The sequence below is a fragment of the Lynx rufus genome, unplaced genomic scaffold (assembly GCF_022079265.1).
Source record: "Lynx rufus isolate CCGP_SWC_20201006 ecotype Redwood Valley unplaced genomic scaffold, mLynRuf1.p SCAF_1, whole genome shotgun sequence".
Classification (NCBI taxonomy): Eukaryota; Metazoa; Chordata; class Mammalia; order Carnivora; family Felidae; genus Lynx; species Lynx rufus.
Window position 1 is genome coordinate 67,475,320 of NW_025814823.1, and position 20,744 is coordinate 67,496,063.

At 42.7% G+C, this 20,744-nt stretch overlaps 1 protein-coding gene across 2 annotated transcripts in view; it reads left to right on the plus strand.

Annotated features, from left to right (window-relative positions):
* Positions 1–11,076: 11,076 nt before the first annotated feature.
* The window catches only part of CLDN10 (claudin 10), a 113,759-nt gene continuing 104,091 nt past the window's right edge, over positions 11,077–20,744 (plus strand). Inside the window, exon 1 of one of the 2 annotated variants that reach the window (XM_047083777.1) lies at positions 11,077–11,290. In XM_047083777.1, the coding sequence (XP_046939733.1) occupies positions 11,077–11,290 (214 nt within the window). The remainder of the gene's footprint in view (positions 11,291–20,744) is intronic. The other variant, XM_047083861.1, reaches the window with a different exon arrangement.

Sequence of the window (20,744 nt, forward strand, 5' to 3'; positions counted from 1 at the left end):
GAAAGTCACAATGATAATGAGAAAAGCTTGGATTGTTTAGCAGGTGGAGGAGGGGATGGGCTCGTTACATGGAAATAAATAAAACCGGATCCTTACCTTGAATCATGAAATGACAGACTCCAGATACACTTCACCTGTGGGTGAAAGGTGCATTTCCATAGTTACGTATTTGAAATGCATGTAGCCAGATGTGCTTTGGAATTCAAACATTTTCAGATTTAAAAGGGCAAGATGGTATATATACCATACATATTACATAATACCCCCAACGGGATCTCGGGTAGCATCCCACAGTCAGACACTTCAGTATTTCTGTAGTAAATCATATAAAGACTAAAGTAGACTCAGCTTGGTTCCAGCAGCACTTTGCTGGGCTGAGTATCCAAATCCACCTTTTTGCCTTCTCCACCTTGCTCTCTGCCTGGGAGGTAGTCTCTCTGGACCTCACCACAGGTTCCCCTCCCCTCTGGCAGAAAGAAGAGGAGGGAAGGGTGGGGTTTCCCAGGCCAGCTCTGGCTCGTCTTCCCACCGAAGGACCTAGTTTTGGTAAGGTGGCCTTCTCCGCAACACCTCTCACCTGATTCCAGGAATCATGCCCTTCCCCTCACCTCTTGTGACCATGGCACCGTACTATCTCACCTGGGCTGTCTACACCATTGTCCCTGTCTGGGAGCAACACGCCAATGTCTGGGCACACTCTGGGTTGTCGGGACTGTTGGTGTGGGCATACTACAGGCGTCACAGAGAGCAGGGCTGCTGCTGAACATCCTACAAGGCACAGGACAGCTCCTCACAAAGTAGAATTATTGTTTGGCCCAAAACGTCAATAGTGCTGAGGTTGAGAACCCCGTTCTACACTTTAAATAAAGTCCCTTATTTTTTTTAATGTTTTTTTTTTTGAGACAGAGAGAGACAGAGCATGAACAGGGGAGGGGCAGAGAGAGAGGGAGACACAGAATCTGAAACAGGCTCCAGGCTCTGAGCTGTCAGCACAGAGCCCGACACGGGGCTCGAACTCACGGACCGTGAGATCATGACCTGAGCCGAAGTTGGACGCTTAACCGACTGAGCCACCCAGGCACCCCTAAAGTCCCTTATTAAAGTCCTCTCAAATTACCCCGTGTGAGTGTGCCATCCGTTTCTAGCTGATGGACACGGTGCCAGGTTTGTGAAAGTCCGGAATACTAGATTTCAGAATTGTGCACCAGAGATTATGAACTGCAAAAGAATACACAGGGGGACATCTTGCTATTCTAGGGCAATGAAGGACTCTAAGCAGAACTTGAAAAGCACAGAATACAGAGGAATGTGATCCCATTAAAATTGTGAGGCTGATGGTCTCAGGAAGGACACCACGGACAAATGAAGGGATGCCAGGTTGGGGGAAGAGACAGGAAATGTGTAATACTGGTAAGGGGCTATCTTCAGAGTATAAAAGAAATGCCTACAAATTATATAGGAATCCTAAAGGAAAAATGGGCAAAGTCAGAAGAGGAAAAACTAAAAGGTTAAAAGCACGTGAAGTGATGCTCAAATTCAAGTTTCCAGATAAATGCAAATTGAAGCAGTGGTATCACTTTATACCCACTAATCTGCCAAAAATGTAGAGGTTGCATAATGCTAAGTGTTGGCAGGGATGCAGGGACACACAGAGACTCCCGTGTCATATGAAGGGGGAATGGGGATTTCAAAAGAACAAATTAAGAGAGCAGCTTCATACAGGGCAGAGAAGATGTTAGATCACGAATGAGGTGTAGGACTAACCCAACCTTCTGCACCTAAAATCAGAAATGAAAGGGAGCACGCGCGCACACACGCACACACGCGCGCGCGCGCGCACACACACACACACACACACACACACACACACACGATGAAGTTAGGAGAGACAGAAAAGAGGAGGAAGGAAGGGAGGGAAGAAGGAAGGAAGGAGAAAAAGAATCTGCACATCTTAGCTTGTTAGAGCAAGGTACTAAAAGCTGATGGGAGGCAGAAACCGCGTGTGATTCAGCAGGAGGGACCCCGAGGAGGGTGTTCGGAAGCCTGCCTTCTGCTGGTGACTGTCGCAAGGCGCGGAGAACACGTGGTCCCGCCCTCTTCAGGTCCAGGTGCGCAGACCAGTCTCTTCCAGCAAGAATTTACTTCCTTTTGCAGGCAGGTGGCAGTGTGAGAGGAAGGAGGGTAGGAACAGGAAATATGCTGGGCCCGTGACAGGAGATACTGTTTGATTTTGAAAAATGAAAATTCATTAAGTTTCCTCCACCCTCCTCCACCCCAATAAAAGCTGAAAACCTGGAACGATTTGTTTCTCCAGCGCTGAGAGCGTCCACGGGACCCAGGGCATTCAGTGCTAAAACGTAGAAAGACTGGGCAAACCAGAAGGATTGGTTGGTGTCTCTAATCTCAGGATCTTCATTTTTCTAGGAAGAATCATAACAGCAATAAATGATGTATATTTAGCACTTTCTCTGTGCTCTACATGTATAATGTCATAATCCTCAAACCAACTTAGAAAGGAGATATTTGTGATATAAATTTATTAGTCTGGAAGAGCTCACGGATTCCACCACCCCCCCCTTCAATCACAGCTGTGTTCACAACACCTTGACAGTCCTCTAGGTGTTTTGTGATTTAAACAGGCTTTTTCTCATATGTCTGTCTTTGCAGGCTTAGTTCTTTTTATTTTTCTATGGTTAATTACAGTGGACTCTTCCCCCTACCTCCACCTGCAATTATGCTTCCAATTCCAGGAAGCTTTATACATGATCAAAAAAACATTTAAAGTTTGGTGTCTCTTGGTAACTTTGACAATGGGATAGTGAACAAAATTTGGTTGAATTCTTCCAGAGAAATAATTTCTTCTTTTCTTCCCAGAGGAAGGTAAACTCAAAACACTTGCAGACTAACCCAAGTGGTACGTCTCTTTTTTGTTTGTTTGTTTCTCAGATTCTAATCCTGTAAATCTTTATGCCAAAAAGGAGACTTTAAAATGTATTTACATCTGAAAAGAAATCAAAGTGCACAAAATTCTGGCAAAGTAAGAGACAAATAACTATTTATAGACAGAATTATTTAATTTTTATTGCTAGTTATTGGAAGAATGTTTTATAGTGTCCTAATTAAGCCCTGGAGTCAAGATATTGGCAAGAGTTTTAAGAAATCAGTTGAAATCTTATTATATTTATTTTATTTAAGTTTATTTATTTTGAGAGAGACAGAGAGAGAGAGCACAAACAGGGGAAGGGCAGAGAGTGGGGGGCAGAGGATCTGAAGCAGGCTTTGTGTGGACAGCAGAGAGCCCGACTTGGGGCTCGAACTCACAAACTGCAAGATCATGACCTGAGCCAAAGTCAAGTGTTTAACTGACTAAGCCACCCAGGCACCCATAAAATCTTATTTTAATGATACAAGAAAATAAGTGGAGTGTTTTTGGGTGGTTTTTCATTTTAAATTGCAGGATTTTCATCTTAAATGTAGAATCAGGCATACCTTTTCTGGGAATTTAACTCACAGTGTGATGAAGAAAAATATAATATACTGAAAAAGAAGTTTATTGGACTATTTTTTTTTTTGAGAGAGAGCTCTTTCCACTAAAAACATGCAACTAATTTCCAAAAGAATCTAAATAGGAATTGAGACTAGGTAGCACAGCAAAATCTGCACAAATCTGAACTTCCAGGATTCTCCTCATTTGGGAGAGATTCACTTATTGTTACTTCCTGATAGGTTATTTGATTTGTTAGAGGTAATTTCTTTTTTTTTTTCAATATATGAAATTTACTGTCAAATTGGTTTCCATACAACACCCAGTGCTCATCCCAAAAGGGGCCCTCCTCAATACCCATCACCCACCCTCCCTTCCCTCCCACCCCCCATCAACCCTCAGTTTGTTCTCAGTTTTTAAATTTTTTTTTTTTTTTCAACGTTTATTTATTTTTGGGACAGAGAGAGACAGAGCATGAACGGGGGAGGGGCAGAGAGAGAGGGAGACACAGAATCGGAAACAGGCTCCAGGCTCTGAGCCATCAGCCCAGAGCCCGACGCGGGGCTCGAACTCCCGGACCGCGAGATCGTGACCTGGCTGAAGTCGGACGCTCAACCGACTGCGCCACCCAGGCGCCCCGTTGTTCTCAGTTTTTAAGACTCTCTTATGCTTTGGCTCTCTTCCACTCTAACCTCTTTTTTTTTTCCTTCCCCTCCCCCATGGATTTCTGTTAAGTTTCTCAGGATCCACATAAGAGTGAAAACATATGGTATCTGTCTTTCTCTGTATGGCTTATTTCACTTAGCATAACACTCTCCAGTTCCATCCGCGTTGCTACAAAGGGCCATATTTCATTCTTTCTCATTGCCACGTAGTACTCCATTGTGTATATAAACAACAATTTCTTTATCCAATCATCAGTTGATGGTGTTAGAGGTAATTTCTATGCCCAACGTGGAGCTCAAATTCACGACTCTGAAATCAAAAGTCTCATGTTCTATCACCTGAGCCTGACAGGTGCCCCAGGTTATTTGATTTTTAGGGATATTTTTAAACATAAGTGTTTACTTTATTACATTTGGCCACTTTTATTTCTGGCATAGAGTGGATTAGGTATCCTATATAACCTTCCTGAAACAAAACACCTACAGTCAGTACAAAAAAATGGAGGGGCACCTGGCTGGCTCAGGTGATAGAGTTTAGCATCCGACTTTGGCTCAGGTCATGATCTTGTGGTTTGTGGGTTCAAACCCCACATCAGGCTCTGTGCTGACAGCCTGGAGCCTTCTTCAGATTCTGTGTCTCCCTTTCTCTCTGCTTCTCCCCTACTCATGCTCTCTCTAAAAAAAAAAAAAGAAAAAGAAAAAAAAGAAGAAGAAAACATTCAAGGGGTACCTGGGTGACTTGGTTGGTTAAGCATCTGACTCTTGGTTTTGGCTCAAGTCATGAATTCATGGTTTGTGAGTTCAGGTCCAGTGTTGGGCTCTGTGCTGACAAGTGTGGAGCCTGCTTGGAATTCTCTCTCTTCCTCTCTCTCTCTGCACCTCCCCCTTCCCCCATACTCTCTCTCTCTCTCTCTCTCAAAATAAATAAACTTAAAAAATTTTTTTAATCCAAAAATATTTTTAAATTGAAGTTTATTTATTTTTATTTTGAAAGAGAGAGAGAGAGAGAGAGAGAGAGACAGAGACAGAGACAGAGAGCACGAGTGGGGGAAAGACAGAGAGAGCGAGAGAGAGAGGAATCCCAAGCAAGCTTCACACTGTTAGTGCAGAGACCAACGAAGGGCTCAAACCCACGCACCTGAGATCATGACCTGAGCCGAAATCCAGAGTTGGATGCTTAACTGACTGAGCCATGCAGGCGCCCCTTGAAAAATATTTTTAAATGCACACCTGAGCTAGTGAAAAAGCAAAGGAAATCTTTAGAGGCAAAGAAATGAAGAGAAAACACAAATATAGAAAGGTAAGCCAGCTTTGAAGCCAGTGGCTACCCTGAGGGATCCCTGGTCACCGAGATTTTAGTTCCAAATTGGCCATAACAGGGGGTCCTAGTGCCAGGCAACACTGGAGACTGGATCAGAGGACTCTGAAGTTGTTCCCGCCCCAAAGTAATGACTGCAGTGGGCAAAATTAAAAGGCAGTGCTTCACCACCTCTGCCACCATCGCCATCACTGTCCCCTGGGTGATGGTAAAGGAATGTCCTGTCTCAACCTTGCATTTGAGGATGGGGACAAAAGGAAGTTACCTGAGAATTCCTAACCACAAGTTGACACTCACTTGGGTGTGGCACTAGAATTCACGCTTTGAATGGCTAGTAAAAGATGATAATTTAGTGTAAAGCAGTCTGGGGCGCCTGGGGCGCCTGGGTGGCTCAGTCCTTGGGCGGCCAACTTAGACTCAGGTCATGATCTCGAGGTCCGTGGGTTCTAGCACCATGCTGGGCTCTGTGCTGACAGCTCAGAGCCTGGAGCCGGCTTCTGATTTTGTCTCCCTTTCTCTCTGCCTGTCCCCTGTTCCTGCTCTGTCTCTTTCTCTCTCTCTAAAATAAACATTTAAAAAATTTTTTTAAATTAATTAAATATCTGTACTCACAGGACACCTGGGTGGCTCAGTCAGTTAAGCTTTTGACTCTTGATTTTAGCTCAGGTCATGATCTCCTGGTTTGTGGGTCAACACTGACAGCGTGGAGCCTGCTTGGGATTCTCTCTCTGCCTCTCTCTCTCTCTCAAAAATAAATAAACATTAAAAAAAATAGTCCTGGGTTGATAGCTCACCTAAAAAACAGGAAGAAGCAAATATAAATTCTATCTGGGAGAACAAATGTCCAACTCAGGCCTCAAAACATTTTCATGAGAAAGTTGCCAGGAACACGAGCTTACAATACCAAATCACAAAGCACATGTGTTTTTTGTTTGTTTTGTTTAAAGAAAGCGTCTTTCATAGGTTTATTGGTCCATTACTTTACGTTAATTGACATAAAGAAAACTTTTAAATTTATGAGCAAATAGTTTACCAAGCAGTATAAATTCTTTTGTTTACCTTAAAATATAATACTAATTTCATAGTAAACAATGCAAAGAATTTTTTTTATACCCAGATATATGACAAAGCACATGTTTTAGCAAACCACTATGAGAGGGTCAGTAAAAAAAAAAAAAAAAAATCAATCCAATTGGCAAAAACTACAGATATGAGAGTAATGAGATATAGAATATAAATTAAGTATCTTTAATACTTAAAAAACAAAATAGGGCACTTGAATTATGACTAAAGAACAAGAGATTAGAAAACAAGAAATAGGAAGATACAGAAAAGGATAACACAGAAACTCTAGACATTTTTTTTTTAAAGTATAGTATTAGAAATTAGAACCTCTGGATGAATACTAGCAGATTACACACAGCTGAAGAGAAAATTAATAAATTAGTACATATATCTTTTAAAAACCTAGTATACAGCATGGAGAGATAAAGTGGTTAAAAATATTAAAAAGAAGTTAAGAAACAGGACAAACAGAACAAAAAAATAGATCTTATCAGAGTTCTAGAAGGAGATAAAGAAAGAATAGGGAAGAGGTAACATCTCTAGAGGGAAGGGACTAAGAGTTTTCCAGAATTGATGACAGATATGAATGATTAGATTCAAGAAGTTCAGTAAATCCCAAAGGAGATTACCAAAAATAATCCATACTTAGAAAGTCAAATCGAAACTGCCAAAACCAAAGAGAATCTTAAAATCAGTCAAACACAAAGCACGGACTAATCTATAAAGAAATGATAAATCTAGTTCTTGATTTCTCTACAACACTGGAAGTCAGATGGAAGTAGAATTATATCTTCAAAGTGACGAGTGGAAACAATTGTCAACTTATAACCGTATACCCCCCAAAAAATTATCTACCAAAAGCAAGCACAGAAGAAATATATTATTATCTGGCAAACAAAAACTAAGACAGGTAACTACCAACAGTCCCTCACTAGAGAAACTTCACAAGGATAGACCTTAGGAAGAAGAAAAATAATAAACTTACAAGGAAGGTTTGAGAGGCAAAATGGAATAGTGAGCAAAAAAAGAAAAATGACAGTATGTAGTAATAATGGCAAGTGCGGGCTAACATCTGGGGAGATAAAACTCTAATTCATGGGACTAAAAAAATCAAATGACATAGAAATAAAGTAATAACATAGGCCAGAAGAGGAGTTATATTAATGTTAAAACATCTTAAGGTACTTATATTATTCATAAGGAGAATAAAGACAATGATCAATTTTATTTATTAAGTTAAATATGCATTAAAATTTCTAGAGTAACTATTAAACAACCCAAATAATGTGCAACTTCTAATTTAATAAGTGGAAAAATTGAAATGTGGGAAAAAACTTTAAAAAATGCAAAAAAGAAGAAAAACGAAATGTTCAAAAACCTTTGAATAAGGGTTTGAACCAAGCACGTCTGCTTACATGTGGATTTTTTTGATAAATAGAGTACAGTATTGTAAATGTATTTTCTCTTCCTCATGATTTTACTAATAACATTTTCTTTTCTCTAGCTTACTTTATTATAAGAATACAGAACATGATACATATAGTATATAAAATATGTATTAATCAACTGTTTATGAGTAAGGCTTCTGGTCAACAGTAGGTAAGTTTTGGGGGATCAAAAGTTATATGTGGGTTTTTGACTGCGTGGGGGTTGGTACCCCTAACACTGTATATACAAGAAGGAAATCGGATAAAATATGTTAGACAAAAAGATGCTAGAATGAGTCTTAAGTTTAAGAATAAATCTAGCATGGGGTACCTGGCTGGTTCAATCAATGGAGCATGTGGCTCTTGATCTCAGGGTTGTAGGTTTGAGCTCCATGTTAGGTGTAGAAATTACGTAAAAATAAAATCTTGGGGCGCCTGGATGGCTCAGTTGGTTAAGCGTCCGACTTCGGCTCAGGTCATGATCTCTTACTTCATGGGTTCGCGCCCTGCATCAGGCTCTGTGCTGACAGCTTGGAGCCTGGAGCCTGCTTCAGATTCTGTGTCTCCCTCTCTCTCTGCCCCTCCCATGCTTGTGCTCTCTCTCTCTCTCAAAAATAAACATTTAAAAAAGAAAGAAAGAAAATCTTAAAAAAAATAAATCAGGCAAAAAATGTAACAAGATTTAATTAAAATATTCAACTTTATGAAAGACATTAAAGAAGGGTTAAATGAAGAGATATACAATACTCATTGGAAGGCTCAACTTTATAAAGTTATTTACTTTCCTCCAATAAACATCCCAGTAGGTATGTATATATGTATAACTTCATAAGTCTATTCTAAAATATGTAAGGAACAGCAAAGAGCTAAAAAAAAAGTCTCAGATACTCTTGATAACAAGAGCAAAAAATAAGAGACATCAACAAGATCTCAAGAAATATTTATAAATTAGAGTAATTAAGCCAGTATTATATGGGTGCAGGAACAGACAAGCAGATAAATGTAACAGATTACGAGAGTCCATAAACAGACCATGTAAATATTTACATCTGATATGACAGAAGTGACATTGCAAATCAATAGGGAAACCAGAGGCCATTTAGTAGGGACAGAAAAATTTGGTTTCCATGTTGAAAAATGAAATAGATCCCAAATCATAAAACAGAAAAATAAATTCCAGTTTAAGCTTAATTACTTTTTTTGAGAGAGACAGAGACAGCTCAAGTGGGGGAGGAGCAGAGAGAGAGAGAGAGAGAGAGAGAGAGAGAGAGAAAGAGAGGGAAAGACTGAATTCCAAGCAGGCAGCACAGAGCCCCACATGGGGCTTGAACTCACAAAACTGTGAGATCATTACCTGAGCTGAAATCAGTAGCAGGAACTCAACTGACTGAGCTACCCAGGTGCCCCATTTTTTTTTAAGTAGGTTTCATGTCCAGCACAGAGCCCAACAAGGGGCTCGAATTCACAACCCTGAGATCAAGACCTGAGCTGAGATCAAGAGTCAGATACTTAATCAACTGAGCCACCCAGCTGCCCTGAAAAATCAGTTCTAGATGATTTAAGAACTTAAATGTAAAAGCTAAAACTTTGAAATAGGATTAAAAGGTAATGTATTTACTATCTCTGAGGGAGATTTCTTTTTTTTTTTTAATATTTTTTTAAAGTTTTTAAAAAATTTATTTTGAGAGAGAGTTGTGAACTGGACAGGGGCAGAGAGTGGGACAGAGGGAGACTCCCAAGCAGGCTCAGAGTGTCAGCACAGAGCCTGATGGGGGGCTTGAGCTCACGGAGAGTCGGAAGCTTAACCAACTGAGACACCCAGATGCCCCTGAGGGAGACTTCTTAATCAAGATCTCAAAGCACAAATCATTTAGTAAAAGCTTGGTAAATTTAAGCATGCTAAAATCAAGAGTCTTTATCAAATACCTGAATAAAGACAAACCACAAACTGGGAGAAGATATTTACAATGTAAATAATCAACAAATGATTGCTATCCAGGATGTATATAGAACTAAAAATAAATTATAACAAGTCAAGCAAGTCAACAGATAAAATGAGCAAAAGCTACAAATGTCTGTAGACAAAAACACAATGAACCAATAAATATGTGAAAATATGCTCAGCTTCATTAGTAATCAGGAAATACAAATTAGTCATCATAATGGGGGAGCTTTACACTCATCAGAGTGGCCAAGCCCCCACTCCCTCCCCCCAAAAAACCAAACAAAACCCAGCAATTCTGAAACACCCCAATGCCACATGTCATGAAGTGAGCCAATGAGGATTCACCCACTGGTTGTAGGATGGTAAACAACTAGAACTACTCAGTACAGCAACTTAGTATTGTCAATAAGGTTGAAGATTAGTTCCTACTTATTTCCTGCTTCCTAGCAGTTCTGTTTCTAAGATTACCCTGGAGAAGCTCTTGCAGCAGGTGCACAAAAAGAAATGCATGAGAATATTTACAGCTGTTCCCACTGTTATTGAGGGGGAGGGGGTGGGGGTGAGGAAGAAACAACACAAATGTTCATCTCCAGGAACATGGATAAATAAATTGTAGTATATTCACTTAATGAAGTACTATATTTCCGCCAACTACATTCTTGAACATAGATGAATCTCACGAACATAACGTTGTGTGAAAAAGTTACCGAAGAATACCTGCCATATGATTCCATTTCTATAAAGATTCAGAAGCATGCGAGACTAAAGCAATTGGTCAAATAAGCCTTAACTGTTACTGTATAATTTGTACTTTGTAATATCTGCTCGGTGCATGGTTCGTTAAGCTTCAGGCTAACAGAAAATTAAGCATTAACTATGGTGCCAGGAAAAAAATACCTGCGAAATCAAAACCTTTAAAATCCATCTAAAATTTTTTAGTAAATCTCCGTGTAGGAAATTAGAAAGATCATCTCAAGCTATCTTTAAAATGCCATCGGTGAACCAGACTCTATCCTGAATTCCGGTCCTTCCGCAGGCCATCCGAGCATGAAATGCTGTTCCCTACCCGCGTTAACCTGCCATAACACCTGTCCGAGCGCTAGTCACCCGCTGCATGCCTAGCCCACCAAAGCGTTCTGTCTGGACTGTGTCACTGGAGAAGACAGAGCGACATGTCCAGGGCGCAGATCTCAGCTCTGGTGTTTGGCGTCGGAGGGTTTGGAGCTCTTGTCGCGGCCACCGCGTCCAATGAATGGAAAGTGACCACCCGAGCATCATCGGTGATAACCGCCACTTGGGTTTACCAGGGTCTGTGGATGAACTGCGCAGGTAACGCGTTGGGTTCTTTCCATTGCCGACCACACTTTACTATCTTCAAAGTAGAAGGTAAATATAATGGCTTTGCTCGGGGTGGAAGTAAAATGTCGCTTTTCCCCTCACTGTGCCGAAGCAGCTGCATACAGTTGGCTGTTAACTCTGTAAAGACTGAGTGTTTGTGAAAGTGTCAAGGATTACCTAGGATGGGGCGCCCGGCTGGCTCAGTGGGTGGAGCATGTGATTCTTGACCTTGGGGTTGTGGGGTCCAGCCCCATGTTGGCTGCCGCGATTACTTAAAAATAAAATCCTAAAAAAAAAATTGCCTAGGAAGGATGAGGTATATGAACGTGGGCTGAAAGAATTAAATCATGTATTTTATATGACAAAGGGAGGTTAATAATCTCATGAATCTTTTACAAATACCCAGTGCAAATGATAGACTCCAAGGGACAGGGCAGAAATGACTATTTTATTTATTTTAATTTTTATTTTGTTTTGAGACAGACAGAGACAGCACAGGTCGGGGGAGGGGCAGGGAGACAGGGAGACAGAGAATCTCAAGCAGGCTCCACCCTGCCAGCGCAGAGCCTGACTTGGGGCTCAAACTCTCGAAATCGTGAGACCATGACCTCGGCCGAAACAAGAGTCGGACACTTAACCCAATGAGCCATCCAGGTGCCCCCAAAAGTGATTTAAAAGCTAGTTTCAATTTGCCTCACATCATGGAGGAATCTCTTCCAGACAGGTGTGTATACATACATTATACATCTATAGACACACATATATACATGCACACATGCTGTCAGTAATTCATAGGTTATTCCCAATTCCTATACTTCCCCAGGCCATCTGAGTATGAAGTACACGCACACATGTATATATGTATACTCCTGTACATATTCAAGGGGGTAAAAGCATATGACAAGGAGGACAGTGCTGAGTGAAAAAAGAATTTTGTTTACAGAGGGGTTTCTATTTTTTTTAAATCATATTTAATGATAAAATAGCAGAGCAAGAAGAATTTAAAAAGTAGTTACGTGAAAGAAAATGCCCATGAACTGCCTTTTGGTTGCTTGGTTTTACTTTTTTTAAACATGCAAGCAAGCTTTCATCGTTATGCATGTTAGAAACTCTATTACAAGTATCTGTATCTTAGGGACATTTTTTTCTTGGAAGGCATTTCCATACCTCGGGATACCTCCGGGGAGATAACTACCTGCTCTTATGTCATCACAAGAATCACTATCTGCCTCGTGATTTGATGCCTTTGCAAATCTGCCATAAGTTGTGGGTTTATTATGTTAAAAAATTGCCCCTGGTATTTAAAATTTTTTTTAATGTTTTTATTTACTTTTCTGAGACACAGAGAGACATAGCATGAGCAGGGGAGGGGCAGAGAGAGAGGGAGACACAGAATCTGAAGCAGGCTCCAGGCTCTGAGCTATTAGCACAGAGCCTGACGCGGGGCTCGAATTCATGGAGTGTGAGATCATGACCTGAGCCGAAGTCAGACGCTCAACGAACTGAGCCACCCAGGCACCCCCACCCCTGGTATTTTTTAAAATGTAGTCTTTCCACAACTAAATGGCAAAACTGTACCTTGGCCTCAGTAAAGAAAATAAAATTTTAACTAGGAAGTTACTAAAGCATAATATTTTATGGGATTTTGTGTCAAGTACCCCTGTCATTAGTGCACAGTGTGTGCCAAAGGATAAAGACAGAATACTTAGTTAAATCCAGGAGACTTCTAATGACAAGGGAAATGTTCAAGCTCGGATAGCCCATAGGCCCTCAAATAATGAACTTTCTCAAGCACCCATTTGAAGAATCAATGGTATATTTCTTTTCAGTCCCAACTTACAAACTTACTTTGAGATACTTCAGAATCATTCCCTCTCCTATGGAAGGCTTTGTTAGGAACAAGGGGGAAACTGTAAAAGAGAGGAAGAGTGTGGTGGAGACCATTAGCGTCATTCTGCACATCTCTGTGGTTCTTCCTTCTCTATGGCCCCCTTTGGCCCACTGCCATCTTGGGCAGCAAGCAGACGAGATATTGCGTGGGTAAGTGTATTTCTTTGTTCTTTCTTGGGTTCTTTTTTAAAATTTATTATTTTTGTATTTTATTTATTTTGGGGGGGTTCATTGTTTTTGAAGGAAAAAAACTTTCTTAGAGAGAGAGAGAGAGAGAGAGAGAGAGCAAGTGGTGGAGAGGGGCAGAGGAAGAGAGAGAAAGAATTTCAAAGTAGGCTCCATGCCCAGTGCAGATGAGATCATGACCTGAGCCAAAATCAAGAGTCAGGTACTTAACTGACTGAGCCTCCCAGACACCTCAGGATTTTTTTTAAAAGATTTAATTTTTATGTAATCTCTACACTCAACATGGGGATCCAACCCACAACCCTGAGATCAAGAGTCATATGCTCTGTTGATTGAGCCAGCTAGGCACCCCTAGTGGGTTCATCTTTTTAAAAAAATATTTTGTCTTATTATCCCTCATTCTATATTCCTTAACAAAACCCAGTTATTTTGAAAAATTAACATTTAACCTTAGTTCCAAAGTGGACTAAAGAATCATGGTAGATTTCTGTGTGACTTCAATAGCTACTTCTCCAAATGCATCTTAGAAAACATGGAGTGAGAAGTTATAGTTACTATGTAGTTCATGGTGGTCTAAATAATCTTCCCCCCCACTTAAAATTTTATCACCCTGGGGCACCTGGGTGGCTTAGTGGGTTAAGCATCTGACTTCAGTTCAGGTCATGATCTTGCGGTTCATGGGTTCGAACCCTGCATCAGGCTCTGTGTTGACAGCTCAGAGCCTGGATCCTGCTTCGGATTCTGTGTCTCCCCCACTCTCTGCTCCTCCCCTGCTTGCACTCTGTCTCTCTCTCTCAAAAATAAACATAAAACAATTTTTAAATTTTGTCCCCCTGATTTTGCTTTTTATATTAAAGATAATGTATTCTAGATCTGCTGTGTACCCTGCACATGAGAGGTATTTTGAAAAATCTGGTCCACTGACAGTGCTTTGATTAGAACATGTAAAATTAATTTAACATTCTCTCTCCCCTTTCTTCCTCCTGAATAAAAATCTTTATAAAATAAACAAGTTGCTACAGAAATCTATTTTCAAAGTCAGGAACACTGATTCATGTTTCCAAAGGAAATGGGGACTCACATTTGGATTTCCTTATTCACATGGAATCATTGCTGACGATACTGGTTGCTTTTCCTTTGCTCCTCTTTGAAAACACAACAACAGGGGTGTCGGGAAAGCCTCTCTGCCAGTAGGCTCTCGGACATCCCAGTAATTCCAAATTGAGACAAGAACTCAGAAGCCAATGAGGAATGAAAATGAGTATATCACATTTTAAAATAACAAACTATTGAAGCCCTGCTGTGTCAATTTGAGACAAATCTTCTTAGACTTAGGTCAGATTAAGCCTCCCTTGAGAAAGAAAAAGAAAAAAACTTTCTGAGCTGCCAGGGTTTCTGTTTGTTTACTTTTTGCCTTGCTGGTTACATAACTTCATTGCCAGAGTCGTACCTTGTTGTTGCTAACACTCTCCGCTGTCTCAAGAGCTGCAGGTTTTCAGGGACCCATTCAGAGGACTAGTGACTACAGCCTTTAGAGACTTGATGTGAGCCAGCACCCTCTCTGGACAGGGAGCATTTACAGTATTGAGAAAAATAGAGGCCCTCTTCAACTGCAGTTCTGTGGGGTGGATTTCAGAAACACACCCTACGGATCCTTGTAATTCAGTCCTCATCACAGCCTGGGAGCTCCTTGACTCAATCCCCAAAGCACGTCACTTTCTCTGGGGGCAATATCCACCACAGGCTAAGTCTCTTGTTCCGTCATGTTTTGATTTTCTCTCCTGTCACCGTTAATAAGGATATTTTAACTGTGAAAACAGGGCATCGCTCATAGGGAGGGAAGCGGTCCTTTCTGACGGGGAAGGCTAGGTCCAGAGAGCACTACTAAGGGGAGGGACTGAAGCTGCCTGGTGGGGGTTACCTCGAAGACTAGACTGTTAGGCTCTCCTTATGCTCCTGGCACACACTGGGCTCTGGACAGATATTTGCAACATGGCTGAATGAACAAAATTATGAATGAGATAGATGGTTCCTGATGAGGGCAAAATTGTACTCCTGGAGGAAGACCAGAGTATCGTGAATTGAGTGATTGAGGACATGTACTCAGGCAACAATAAGGAAGATCACTGAATTGCAATTCAGCAGACCAAACTTCAAATTCTCTTTTATTAACCGGTCGCCAGACCTTGACTTTGCAAATGAATCTGTCTCATTCATAAATTGAGAGAGCTGGACTCCAACAGTCCCTTGAAGTATCCTTCAACGTGAAGTTCAATTCCAGGGCTTTGTGATGCTTCACCACGTTGCAGTTCACCGAAGAATTACAGCTATAAAAGGCTCCTGGAACATAACTGCTCCAGAGATTAGCCCTTCTTTTTCTCCCCTTATCTATTATCTTAGCTGGCTTCCTGTGTTCCTGACTGTTTAGAATCTTATCTGCATCTGGGTGGAGATAGGTTTAATGACCTTAAATGACCTTATGAGTAACAAGCAAAGTAAAGGTGCCAGGATTTCACTGGAATGAAACCAAACACTATTCTGGACGCTGGCCGTCAAGTGATGCTGGCTGCCTACAGGAGTACGAAGCTTCTTTCTCTCCTCACTTTCTGCCGCCTCCGTCTCTCTCTCTCTCCCCTTACCAGCCATGCCATAAGAATGGGGGCAAAGGAATGGCATTTGCTAGAGAAAAGGAGTTTTCTGTGGGTGTTTATTCACTATATGGGGAACAGCTGGGAGCCATCTGATGTCATAAAAGATTTCTTGCTCGCTGAAATGTGTGTCTTAGTCTATGATTAAATAACAGTAAGTAAATCTAGAGGCACCTGGGTGGCTCAGTCAGTTAAGCCTCTAACTTCAGCTCAGGTCATGATCTCACGGTTTGTGAGTTCGAGCCCCAAGTTGGGCACTGTGCTGACAGCAGAAAGCCTGCTTGGGATTCTCTCTCTCTTTCTCTCTCTCTCTCTCTCTCTGCCCCTCCCTCCCATCTCCCTCTCAAAATACGTAAATTAATGTAATTTTTAAAATATTTATTTGTTTTGAGAGAGAGCACACGCGTGAGTGCGCTCCTGCCCATAAGTAGGGGAGGGGGCAGAGAGATAGAGAGGGAGTCAGAGGATTCAAGGCAGGCTCCACACTGACAGCGGAGAGCTGGATGCAGGGCTTGAACTCACAAACTGAAAGATCATGATATGAGCTGAAGTCAGACGCTTAACCAACTCAGCCACCTGGGCGCCCCAAATAAATAAACTTTAAAAAAAAAAAAAGAAGAAGAAGAAAAACTCCAAGTTTTGTCTTAGGCTTATTTTGGGGGTGAAAACTGCCAAAGAAACATTCGACATGCTTTTGTCCCGACAAAAAATGGCATAATTTTTTATGTGTGCTGCCCCAAGGTAGGTGAATTGTATTCTCACCGCAGAATATGGACAGGATGAGCCACCATAAAATTGTCTCTATGTCGAGAGAATGCCATGCATGGGGCTGACATGTACCCGTGTCGTGGTGAAGGTGGCACTGGAGCTAAAGCAGCCATGGTTGGATTTGGAATTCTGCATCTGGGTGCTGCGTGCTCCTTCCCGGAAGCCCCAGAGATTGTCAGGATGGCCTGTCTCCATTACCAGTCTCTTGGAGGCCAGGACCTTACGTTATTTATCCTGGTATCCTCGGTACCCACCACGGTGGCTGGCTCCTAGCAGGCACTCACTAAAGTTTTGTGGACCAAACAAATGGAAGAAGAAATTGTTCACGGAGCTAAATTGTAACATTTAATAGATGGAGAGGGCATCTCCTGTCACCAAGCTCTGGCCAAGGGAGAAGGCTCCAGGGAAGTGCTTAAAAGGAGAAGAGCCATGAGTGTTTTTTATGATGAGACGCAAGATGCATTTTTCGAGACACATAATGATTTAGAGCCTCGCTTCGTAACGTATGGTCCTCAGACCGGCAGCATCTGTATCGCTTGGGAGCTTGCTAGAAATTCAGAATCTCGGGCTCTACCACAGACCTACTGAATCAAAATCTGCATTTTAACAACATCTCCGGGTGTCTCCTATGCACATTAAAAGTTTGAGAAATCCTGTTTAGAGCTTGGTCCTGGAGTCTAATGGACTTGCCACTTACTAAGGGTCTGAATCTCTCTGTGCTTCAGTTTTCTTACCTGTTAGATGGTGTGTAAACAAGATAACATAGGCAAAGTGCCTTATACGATGCCAGATGGAGACATTCACCATGGAGGGGAGCGCTCGTTACTGTGACCAGGTCTTTCAGTGCCGTGAAGCTCCCATCTCAACTGTTGGGAGGTGACCGTTCCTTCTGTTCCATCAACTTGCTTCTGGCCAGACCACAGTAGCTGCTTCCTGGAATCCAAAGCCTAACAGAAGGATGCCTCTCATCCCTGTGTCACATTTATAATCATGCAAAGGTTACAGCGCTCATCAGAGTCACACCGTTTATGCTTGGGATTCGCTAGGCCTCATAAGGTGAGACCACGCTGTATTGGGAAGTCAGGTTCTGACTGCAGATGTGAGCCTGTGTGTCAGGCCAGTCATGTGCTACATCTGTCCGAAATGGGAAGAAAAGATCCACTTCGTGCTCCATTTAGGGAAGCAGTGCTGTGTTCACACCTTGGGCAGCCAAGAAAGGACAAAGCTTTACTCAGGTGTTGCTAGCCCCGAGGACTGGGAAAAACTTTGTGACGGTATAATACATTGATTTGAGTCATATTCACATTTCACAAAGCGCTTTCACAGACATGATTACTTTTATCCAAAAGATAGTATTCCATGGCCCCCATTTTATGGGCAAGGTAACTGAGGCTCACAGGGGAGCATATTTATAACTTTGCATGGTCACCCACAGATTTTGAGGGGAAACGTTCAGCATTTGGTACTAGCCCCCAAACTTGTGTTTAAGTCCCAGTTCTGCCACTAATTTTTTGTGTGACCTTGTGTAAGTCATTTAAATTCACTTTGTTTCCCCCTCCTTTTTTTTTTTAAAGTTTATTTATTTATTGAGAGAGAGAGACAGAGTGAGCACAGGTAGGGGAGGGACAGAGAGAAAGGGAGAAAGAAACCCAGGCAGGCTCCACGCTGTCAGCACAGAGCCCCATGTGGGGCTGGATCTCACAAACCACGACCTGAACTGAATGAAGTTGGACGCTTAACCGACCGAGCCACCCAGGCATCCCTGAAATTTGCTTTAATCAGGGATGGTAAGGCACACGGACACAAAATGCTGTCGTGAAGGAAGAAGTTTTTACACTCACAGACCCCTAGAGGCAGGAGGCATGGCTCCCCACACTGGACCAGTAGGGACGCTCCAGAGCCTGTCGGGAGGCCGGAGTGAGAGGGAAGCCTGGCAGACGCCGGCACTACGGTTTTGCCGGGAGCAGAGGAATCGGGTTAAACAAGTTCCGGATTGGCTGGCCTGAAAGATCTCCGCGGGCTCTGGGGCGTAGGGGCCGTCCTAAATTGTCTGTACCTGGCCCCTGGGTTGATTAGGGTAGAGACAGAGGCTTGCAGTGTGAAAGCTTGAGAATTGAGGTCGTTGGGGGAGTGGGCCTTGGCTTTGTTGATTTGCATACGAAAGGTGCTCTAGGTCGTGAGCCTAGGTAAGCCCCGAAGGGCAGTGTCTCCCCCAGCGGTCACGTGAGGCTCTAGCCGCCAGAGCACTGAGAATGCAGTAACTAAGAACATGCAATCAATATCGTATGATAGCAGCTCCCGGGGTGTTTGCAGAGGTAGGTCAGCGAGGCCAGTGCTTTCCCATTTCGCTTCTCCTTCGGGCTTTGCGTGCTTGCCTGGTTTTCGGCGCTGGTTTTCTCCTGGTAAATATTTCTTGTGGAAAGGGTTCAGGTTTATTTTTCACAGGGTTCACTGCTCTTCTCTCTGCCCACGGCCCATCTGACCACACATGCGACAAGTCAGCTCTACCGTGTCTCCTCCGCACGGATTCCGTTACTCGTTCGTTCTCTTCCTAAAAGACACAAAGGACGCTTTCGGGGCAAACGGTATGGTGGCGTTAGTAATTTCAAAACGTCCTGCTGCTGCGCACTTTTAGGTGATCCCAGGGTGCTTCGTAACTCTGTTGCTCTTAAATGAACCTGGGATAATGAAGCTGCCAGGAACCAGCTGGTTTACAACTGGGCTTTGGCCAGATTTTTGTATGTATTACAGGAAAATTGATTACCAGAGGTTGACAATTTGGCAAATTGCCGTGATGCCATATTACAACTACAAAGGAACCCGGTAAATAGTTAATTCATTTATTCACTAATAAGTGCCTTCATCAAAGCGTTCGGTTCATTAGAGTCATTGGCACACAATATAGGCCTGGGGACTCAGTGAGGAAAAGGACATAAGCTTATCCTCAGTGGAGGTGCTGACAACCGTGTAGCTGACAATTAGCTCAGAATGAGAAGTGAGATCTGATGGTAAAGTTCAGGGGGGAGGCAGACTTCCCAGAAGAACGAGTGCTTGATCTGGCTTGAAAGATGGGTAGAAGTTTGCCAAGGAGAGAGACAGGGAGTGCATTTCAGGCTATGGGACTCCTCCAGCTCTACAATTTATTAACTGCACAACTCCGGGCAAAACGCTGGACCCCTGAGCTCTCCATCTGTAAAATGGGAACCATATCCCCTCTTTCAGAGGCTGGTGATGAGGATTAAGTGAGTTAACTTGTGGAGAGCGTTTAGAACAGTGTCAGGCACAGAAAGCAAAGGCCTCAGAGCCGGAAGGAACCAAGTGCCTCAGGGAACTGTGAGCAGGAAGAGTGGGGGGGGGGGGGAGGGACGTGAAAAGTCAGCCTGCAGGTATCGCAGAAGGGGAGCTTGCCAAGGGACCTTTAAGCTCCCTGAAGAAATGTAGACTTTGTCTCGGAGAGGCTGGAGAGCTATTGAGACATTTCAAACAGAGAATACCGGATAGGGCCTGCATTCTAGAAAGATCGTGCCGTATTTCGTATTAGAACCTGAACCAAGGGGACAACAGTGGGAACAGACAAGGAAGATACTTAGGGGTAGAAGTGATAAGACTTAGCAATGTGGTGGCTCATGAGGGGTGAGTCGCATTAAGGACGCCCCTGAGCACTCCTGTCTGGAGATATGATGAGCGGTGACAGAGAAAGCTGCTGCAGAGCAGGTCGAAAGCTTAATGCAACCTCAGGGAGTCACATAAGAATATTAGAGTTAGGGGCGCCTGGGTGGCGCAGTCGGTTAAGCGTCCGACTTCAGCGAGGTCACGATCTCGTGGTCCGGGAGTTCGAGCCCCGCGTCAGGCTCTGGGCTGATGGCTCAGAGCCTGGAGCCTGTTTCTGATTCTGTGTCTCCCTCTCTCTCTGCCCCTCCCCCGTTCATGCTCTGTCTCTCTCTGTCCCAAAAATAAATAAACGTTGAAAAAAAAATGAAAAAAACATTAAAAAAATTAAAAAAAAGAAG